Below are 9,572 nucleotides of genomic sequence, written 5' to 3' on the forward strand. Positions count from 1 at the left end.
TCCTTCCTTCCTTCCTTTCTTTCTTTCTTTCTTTCTTTCTTTCTTTCTTTCTTTCTTTCTTTCTTTCTTTCTTTCTTTCTTTCTTTCTTTCTTCCCCTTTTCTTTCTTCAAGACAGGGTTTCTCTGTGTAGTCCTGGCTGTCCTGGAACTCACTCTATAAACCAGGCTGGCCTCGAACTCAGAAATCTGCCTGCCTCTGCCTCCCAAGTGCTGGGATTAAAGGTGTGCGCCACCACCTTAAGCTTAGGGTTTCCAACAGGGGTGATTTTGCCTTAGTTGGGTGGGGTCCTTTGGCGACATCTAAAGGTGTCATCGCTGATTGGGGGTGGAGTTCAGAAGCTCTTAATTCTGCCAAACACACTACCAGATCCCGGGCAGCCGGCGGCAAGGACTTCCTAGCCCAAATGTCAACAGGGTGAGACTGAGAGAGCCTGAGCCTCATGTGCTCCTGCCTCGCAGTGTTTGCTTTGGGTTTCCCTGCTGTTCAAAGAGCCTTCCCCTGACCTCTGTTATGGCCTCAGCTGGAATGCCAGCCTACCCACACCACCAGCTTTGTCCCTTCCCCAGACTTTCCACTTGTGTCCCATGTCCATCCAAATGTTACCCCAAGAGTGCAGAGCCCCAGCCTTCTCTCTGTCCCCAGCATCCAGAACAGAGCCTGTGCACAGCAAGCGAGTGTTCAGTAGCCACCCCTGAGAGTGTGGATAGAGGTGGACACACATAGCCATACTTTCTTTCTCTCTCTGAGATACCTTGGGGCTGGGTGGCAATGACCTTAAAACTGATACAAGAGGCACAGAAGGAGGTCACAGCTGGTGAGGTTGGGCCTCAAGGCTCTTCTTGGTCAGGTGGGAAACAGAGGGGTGTCTCCTGCCTGATGGGGGATGCTCTGTGGGGTACCCTGTGCCCCCTCTATAGGGCTGGGGCATGCAGGAACCCTTGCCTCCCTGCACAGAACCCTGTCCTGGCCTAGCCTAGTCTCTAGGCCCAGGTGGGACACTTTCTCATAAGCCAAGAGCATCTCTGTGGTGTTTCATACCCGTGCAGGCAGGGTGGGCTCTCCTGGGACCAAGCGAAGGTGCCATTGTGTACAGAAATTCGATCCTTCGAGGCTACAGGACACAGTAAGACAGTTACAGGGCTGGTACCACCTTCCTGGCATCCCAGTGCTCAGTGTTCAAGGCCTCGAAGGCTCCATCAACAAAACATCTTTTCAGCCAGAAGCATTACAAGGCCCTGGCTCTGCTACCTACTGACTTGACAGCAATCCTACCACAATAACATTGTAATTCAGGGACAAGTGGCCTCAGCCAAGGGTTCAAATCCTGCCTGCTGCCTTTTTTTTTTTTTTTTTTAATAAATAAGGTTTGAACTGGGTGTGGTGACTCATACCTGCAATCCTGGCACCGGGGAGGGTGAGACAGGAACGTGACGAGTTGGAGGCTAGCCTGAGCTACAGAGTAAATGTGATTCCAGCTTGGGCTATATATGAGGATCATCAATAAAGTTATTTATTTATGTATTTAAGACAATAAATAAGTAATCTCAGTGTGATGATTTGTGCCTGTAATCTCAGTATTTGGATGGTGGAGGCAGAAAGATCATGAGTTCAAGTCCAACCTTAGCCACATAACAAGTTCAAGGCCAGTCTGATTTACAATACCTTGTCTCAAAAAGCCAAAAAATGGAGGGTCCAGAGAGATGAATTAGTAGCTAAGAGCACTGGCTGCTTTTGTAGAGGACCCAGGCTAAGTTACCAGTACATACACATGGCAGTTCACAACCATCTGTAACTCCAGTTCCAGGGAGTCTGATACCCTCTTCTGGCCTCCCTGGACATCAGACACTCACAGGTACACAGACATATATGCAAGTGAAACCCTTATACACGTAAAATAAAAATAAATTACTCTTTCTAATTTTTAAGCCAAAAATTTAAATAAGTAAATAAATGCATTAATTTTGCAAATGTTCTAGTCTAAGTGTGGTACTTAAGTTAATATGATCTCCAAGACAGCCTCCCCTACCCCCCCAAAGTAGGTGCTTGGACCCTGAAGATGGGCACCGAGGCTCTAAGAGGTTAACATGTCAGAGCTGGGATTCAGATGTGTCCCTAGGGTGAGGTATTCATCGTGAAGGCGGGATTTTAAGTACCAGTGGGCATGTTCCAGATAAGCAGGTTGACCAGATGTCTCAATTATATCAACTGAGTGTGGAGCACTCATCTGGTGACAGGCCATTCTCTGCCCTATTTCCCTGAAGCAATTAATTAAAGTCACATAGGCAGTGGCTGAAAGTGGCAGGATTGAGCAGGGGTGAGAGGGAGTGGGGGTGAGGTAGGGTGAAGAGTGGAGAGGAACTGAGTGGGATCATGTGTGAGTCCCCCACACTGATGCTCTGATTTGAGTCTTTAGCTTCACAAAATGCCTATGGTTCTTGTTCTAGACTTCTGCATAAGGGTAAGTTCTTGATGGGGTACCTGCTTCTGATCCTAGGTGGCATCCCACAGTGCTCCACTAGTCAGCACCGTACATTGGCAGAAGATGTTGGGTACCAAGTGACAGGACAGTGAGATCTACATTGCCTGTGGTGTCTTCGTCCCCATCCCCTGCCCAGCTCAGCACTCACAGCGTCTGGAGGTACTCGAGACCAGGCCACTGGGGTCTACTTCTTCAAGGCTCAGGAAGGCAGCCAGCCGGTCAAAGGACACTCGAGCCTGGAGATACAAGAGTGGGACAGACACCAGACTAGAAGGGCTTCCAGGGACCCAGCCCAACGCTTCGCATTTGCTAGATGCTGGAATATCTGTAGGTCATGAGAAACAATGACCTTGACATGGGTGGGGACTTTTCTCTGCTCCTCAAATCAAAAGAGAGAGAGAGAAAACAGAATAAACCAGCTGCCTCCAACTAGGCCTGAGAAAGGGACAGCATCTTTTCCAACAGCGCCCAGCAACACTGTGGAGTAGCTTCCAACCCTGTCCACTGGGGGTGCTCTTGAGCACCCACTGCACACCTATACTTGGTGCCTGGAGGTGATCATTGCAATACTGCCTGGAGCTGAGGAGAGAGCTCAGCTGGGCAAAGTGCTTGTTGTGCAAGTATAATGGCCTGGGCTTAAATCCCCAGAGTCCACGTAAAAGCTGGTCACAGCAACCCATGTCTGTCATCCCAACATTTGGACAGCTGGCTCCCTGAAGCTCTCTGGTCAGGCAGTTCAGTCAAATGGTAAGCTCAGTCAATGTAATGGAAGAGGTAGCAGGAAGACACACACACACACACACACACACACACACCCCACATACACACATGTACTCACACACACATAACACACATACACACTCATACACATAACACTCACACACATACATATACACTCACACACATACATACACCACCCTCATAAAACACACACACACATACACACTCACACTTACATACATACACTCACACATACACCACCCTCACACAGCACACACACCCCACACTCACGCAACACACACAAACATACAAATTCACAGACACACCACATTCACACAACACACTCACACTCACATATACACAGTCACACACACACCACCCTCACACAGCACACACTCTGCATGCTCACACAGCTCACACAAACATACACACTCACAGACACACATACCCACACTCATACAACACACATATACACTCTCACACATACTCACACACACAGATACACTCATGCAACACACACACATACACACTCACTCACACACATACACTTACACACACACACATGCACACACACACACACATATACCACACTCACACAACACACACAGATATGTAACACTCTCAAACAACACACATACTTACACCCAAACACACATGCCAGAAGACAGGAGAAGAAGAAGAGGAGGAAGAGGAGGAGGAGGAGGAAGAGGAGGAGGAGGAGGAGGAGGAACAGTTCAATCATTCACTCTTCTTCCTTTTCAGCAGGTCCCAGGATATGTGTTGGGAAAGACAAAAGGCAGAGGAAACGAAGGGCCCCCCTCACGGAGGGGACCAGGATGAGTCCCTGAATGTAAAAGTGGCATGTTCTCCAGGATGCTTGCTGAGGCTCCGCTGCACCCTCTGACCCACTTCTGATGGTCTGGCTCTACTCTCGCCCTTTCCCTCCCCTCCTCTGCTGACAGTGGTCCAGGTGGCCCCAGCTCTCTGACTCTGTGACCCTCCTGGCAGCTCACCTGAACGAGGCAGTGCATAGAGAAGGGGAGGAAGACCTGGGCTTTGTTAACGATGCTGAGCACTGTGAGCGTCACAAAGGCCTTCTCTGCGTCCATGGCATTGTTCTCTGCCACCAGGGTGTGGACAGCAAACACGGCCAGCGCCACCTGTTGAAGCACAAGGGTGGCACTGAGCCTGCTGTCCATGTCCATTTCCGGTGGACAGAGCCCACCGGGGTGTCTCTGTGGTCCGTAAGATGCAATGCTGCTGGCACTGGCTCTCCACCCCAAGCATGCCCTCTCCCAAGCCTCTGGCATCTGCAGTGAGGCCAGCATGACGTCACCAGAAATGTGGACACTTGGAAGGACACGAGAGACACAGAGAAGAGGAGGGTGGAGGTCTTCAGGGCGCTGAGCTCCTGGCCCCGGATGTGAAGGAGTTGCTCCAGGAAGGCATGCTCCCAGCCGTGGGACTTGATGGTTCTCACAGTTCTGAGTATGGAGCTGGTGAGCCGTGCTCTGGAGGCCTTCTGCCTCATCTGTTCTTCCTGAGACAGGAGAGAGGAGGCAAGAGAGGGACCAGCCTGGAATTCTCCATCCCTGTGGCCCCTGCGGTTGCTCTGCCGCAAACCTTGCATATTCTTTCCCCAAGCCACACACCAGCCCAGCAACTCTGCCAGGGTCCTGAGCTAAGCTACTCTCACCTGGGCTTTCACTCCTCCCCAGCGCTGTCTCAGCCACCTGGGCCTGCTGTCACTGCACCAATCAGAAGCCACTAGTGGGCGTGATGACACTACCAAGGCGGCTTTCTGGAGGTATGGGTGTCACTTGAACTAGATCTCAATGAGGAGAACAGGCAGCTGCAGGCAATGAGTGCATAGAGAGCAGGCAGCTGCAGTGGGTAGACACAGAGAGGGGACCTTCAGAGAGGGACCAGTGTGACTCAAAAGAAATCCAGGGACTGCAGGAAGGGGAGACAGTGAGTGGGTTCTTCAGGGAGGGGGGTGGGCTGCAGCAGGTAGGGCTTCAAGGTCAGGAGGAAGGCTGTGGGGTTTCATGTTCCCTGCAAGAGTCTGTAGGGCAGCTGTGTGGACGGCGTCTTTGAGGCCACCTGGTTAGCAAGGGGAAAGACAGCATGGACATCTACTGGGAGGGGATCCAGGGATCTGCAGAAGCAAAACCAGGGAGGTGGCATGCACGTATGGAGAGGTCAGGAGGGCTGGGAGGGGGGAGGGTCACAGAGTGGAGTGAGGTACTGATGAATGGAGGCCAGGTGACAGGGAAGGTGGGTGACAGCGGAGGGTGGGTGACAGGTAGGGTGTGTGATAGGGAGGGTGGGTGACAGGGGAGGATGGGTGACAGCGGTGGGTGGGTGACAATGGAGGATGGGTGACAGTGGAGGGTGGGTGACAGGAAGGTGGGTGACAAGGAGGGTGGGTGACAATGGAGGGTGGGTGACAGGGAGGTGGGTAACAGGGAGGTGGGTGACAGTGGAGGGTGGGTGACATGGAGGGTGAGTGACAGGAAGGTGGGTGACAGGGAGGGTGGGTGACGATGGAGGATGGGTGACAAGGAGGTGGGTAACAGGGAGGTGGGTGACAGTGGAGGGTAGGTGACAGTGGAGGGTGGGTGTCAGGGATGGTGGGTGACAGGAAGGTGGGTGACAGGGAGGGTGGGTGACAGTGGAGGGTGGGTGACAATGGAGGGTGGGTGACAGTGGAGGGTGGGTGACAATGGAGGGTGGGTGACAGAAAGGTGGGTGACAGGGAGGGTTGGTGACAGTGGAGGGTGGGTGACAATGGAGGGTGGGTGACAGGAAGGTGGGTGACAGGAAGGTGGGTGACAGTTGAGGGTGGTTGGGACAGTGAAGAGGAGCGAGTTCATCTTCCTTGACTTTTCTGAACACGCCCCTCTCCTTTCATCAGTACAGGGTCTTCTGTGTAGTCCAGGCTGGCCTCAAACTAACTATCCTCCTGTCTCAGCCTCTCTAATAGTGGGATGACGAGCCTGTGCTCTGTCTATCTATCTATCATCTATCTATCTATCTATCTATCTTTGAGGTAGTTTCTCACTAGTAGTCCTGGCTGGCCTGGAACTTGCCATGTAGACCAGGCTGCCCTTGAAGTCACAAAGATCCCCTACATCTGCCTCCTGTATGCTGGGTTAAAGGTGTGTGCCACCACACCTGGCCCAACTGCTTCTGTTTTCACGTGCATTTATTTATTTTGTACACGCATAAGCATGTGCGTGCCACAGGGGGCATTTAGAGGTCAAGGGACAACCTTGCCCGATTTGGTTCTCTCTGTTCACCATGTGGACCGTGGGATCAAACTCAGGTGGTCAGGCTCGTGAGCACATGTCTCTCTCTACCTGCTGTCTTATCTCATCAGACCTTACGGTGTCCTAAACACCACCTACTGCCCGAGACGCTGAGCTCAGTGCTTTGAAGCTTCTAGTCTCACGGCTGTGAGATCTCTACTAGGAGAAGTGCTGTAGAGATAGAATCTGCAGACGCAGGAGACAGGGCTAGACAGACTAGGCGTGGCTGTGTGGGGAAGCAGAGTGGTGGTGGTGGGGGACAAGGAGGCAGATCAGGCGACAGAGGCCATTGTGGGGTTGTAGGCTTCGACACCGAGCCACATCAGCACAGGAGATTTGGTCTCTTTGGCTGCCACACGTCCCTCTGGCTGAGCATGGAGGGGCTCGGAGGCAGGAGTCATTGAGGGACACAGCTTAGGGTCACCGTGGGAAGGGGCCATGTTCTAGAAGGAACAGAGGCTTGTCCAAGGGATAAGGGTCTGACAACACAGGACAGGGACAGACATATAGCCTCCTCTTGCCCGTCCCTATCTCTGTCACCAACCAGAACCCCATGGTTGTTCCTCTGTCCAGGATGTCTGCGTTCCCAAATGCCAAACCTGATGGTAGCTCCTCTTCTTGGTAATGAAGAAGTTCAGAGGGAGGAGGCTCAGGAAGACAGCAACGGCTGTGAGAGCAGAGGGTCCAAGGAGCTGGGGACAGAGGGGAGGGTGTCATGAGACTCCAAGGGTTTGGGTCACCCCACTTCCCAAGGCTGGGAATTCAGGCATTTTTTGCCGCTGTGCCTGTCTTTTTATAGGTCCCAGGGGTCTGCACTTGGTTCCCCATGTTTACTAAGTAAGCACTTGGTTGGCTCCCTATTCCTGATCCTTTTGAATGATTATTTATTGAGGTGACATGGTCACAGCATGCATGTGGAGGTCAGGAGATGACGTTGTAGGGTCAGTTCCCCCTTCCACATTTATATGGGCCTCCGGACACAGCTTGGGTCTTCAGGCTTTCATCCTCCGACAGCAAGCACAATAATTTGCCCCCTGAGCCATTTTGCCAGCATACTCTCTGTTGCTGAGGCTGACCTAAACCGCTGTTCCTCTTTCCCTCACCTCCCAAATTCAGTTATTACAGACATGTGCTGCCACACCCACCTCTCAGAGTTCGCTGTTAATCTATCCTCCATCCCACCTCTTAGTGGGGAGTCACCAGTCACCAGATTAACAAACAAATCCACAAAGTTGTGGTTTCTGAGCTATATGGGCGTGTGTGTGTGTGTGTGTGTGTGTGTGTGTGTGTGTGTGTATTTAGTGTAAGAATGTCTCCTGCAATACTAGAGACACAGTTATACTGAGTAATTATTTAGTTTATTTAAAAGGTCACATTTAACCTGACACCTGGGTTTTGTTCCTCTTTCCCACCAGCTTTGTAAGTGCTGGTGCCTTTGGTCTGGCTACCTGGGAGATATGGTGGTGGGGACAGACTAAATGCTTAAAAAAAAAATAAAGTCTTATTCTGCTTTTCTGAGAACTCCTCCACCCCAACTCCAGTCTCTTGTTTCTCTCATCTCTCATCTCTGGACTACAGTGGACCAGTTTGGTTTATTCATGCGACTATTCCACCACCTAGTGGCTCAGTGGAGAACTGTCCTGAAAGCCAGGGGCAGCCTGAAGTAGTAAGGTCACCCTCCAGGATATTTTTATTTAGCAGTAGCACCCACAGCTCACCATGTTAGTAAGCCTGGGGCAGCGTGGTGGTCCTCTGGTGCCAGGGCAGAGGCAGGGTGCAGGGCCTTACCTGTGGCTGCTGTGGGCTCTGAGCGTTACCAACCTTGGCCTGCTCAGGGCTCCCGATTGTTTACCACATCCTCCCTCCTTCCCTGTCTCTATGATAGCAGCCAGCTTGTCAGCACTGCACACAGGCGCTGCTTGAATGCCTGTGTGTGCCTGCTGACCACCTACTGTGTGTAAGCCTTGGAATATTCAAATGTCAGTGTTCATAAATAGACTTCTAGCTGAGCATGACAGCTCACATCAGTCATCTCAGAGACTCCTGAGGCTGAGGCAGGAGAAACACAAATGCCAGCCTGTGTTTACACCAAGGTCAAGGCCAGCTTTCTAGTGAGACCTTGCCTCAAAATTTAAAAAATAATATATAAATATTTATATATAAACATTGTATATAAATATATCTATATTATATACTCTATTATATGCTATATAAGTATATGATATAATATATAATACTATATGTAATATAATATATAAATATATAACATAATATATAACATATTATATCTAATATAATATATAAATATATGGTATTTGTATATTGTATAAATTATATAGTTTTATATAAATATAAAAATATTTTTGGGTTTTTTGTTTGTTTTTTGTTTTATTCGAGTCAGGGTTTCTCTGTATAGCCCTGGCTGTCCTGGAACTCACTTTGTAGACCAGGCTGGCCTCGAACTCAGAAATCCTCCTGCCTCTGCCTTCTGAGTGCTGGGATTAAGGACCAAAGATGTAGCTCAGTGGAAAACTGCTTGCGTGGCATACACGAGGCACCACAGAGATAAATAAGGAAACATTCCATAGTGGTCAATGATCGTGTCAGTGTCTCCCCTCACACATCAGATGGCAGCTAACAACGCTATGCAAGTGGGCACCGCGTACTGTTCAAAGCACCTTAGATACACAGCCTGAGAATCTCTAATCCAAAAGTTGGAAACTAAGTTCTCCAGATTCTGAGAGCACCAACACGATGCCACAGCAGGGAATTCATGCCTCATCTCACCCTGGGTCACAGGCAAGATGCAGGGCTGTTAAAGTCATCGCTCAAAATGGCCTCTGGGCTATGCCAATAAGACACCCATTAACTCAGCTTATATTCTCAAGCTCTCAAATGCACGTCTACTGTTCCTGAATCCAAACCCAGAGCCCCGCTGGACCCAAGTGATCGCATCAGACAGAGGCTGCCCATCAGACAGAGGCTGCCCANCAGACAGAGGCTGCCCATCAGACAGAGCTGCCCATCAGACAGAGGCTGCCCATCAGACAGAGGCTGCCCA

At 50.5% G+C, this 9,572-nt stretch overlaps 1 protein-coding gene across 3 annotated transcripts in view; it reads right to left on the bottom strand.

The window, feature by feature from the left end:
• Positions 1-9,572, bottom strand: part of Abcc6 (ATP binding cassette subfamily C member 6) — a 57,060-nt gene that overhangs the window by 26,658 nt on the left and 20,830 nt on the right. For all 3 annotated transcript variants that reach the window (XR_003842701.1, XM_021217043.2, XM_029532989.1), the window contains exons 11-15: positions 7,111-7,203; positions 4,537-4,740; positions 4,214-4,360; positions 2,629-2,716; positions 1,040-1,112 (exon numbers count right to left, since the gene is read on the bottom strand). Coding sequence is in view for 2 of the 3 variants with exons in the window: in XM_021217043.2 (XP_021072702.1) it covers positions 1,040-1,112; positions 2,629-2,716; positions 4,214-4,360; positions 4,537-4,740; positions 7,111-7,203 (605 nt within the window). In the remaining variant the exon portion in view is untranslated. The remainder of the gene's footprint in view (positions 1-1,039; positions 1,113-2,628; positions 2,717-4,213; positions 4,361-4,536; positions 4,741-7,110; positions 7,204-9,572) is intronic.

This window comes from Mus pahari, chromosome 1, assembly GCF_900095145.1.
Source record: "Mus pahari chromosome 1, PAHARI_EIJ_v1.1, whole genome shotgun sequence".
Classification (NCBI taxonomy): Eukaryota; Metazoa; Chordata; class Mammalia; order Rodentia; family Muridae; genus Mus; species Mus pahari.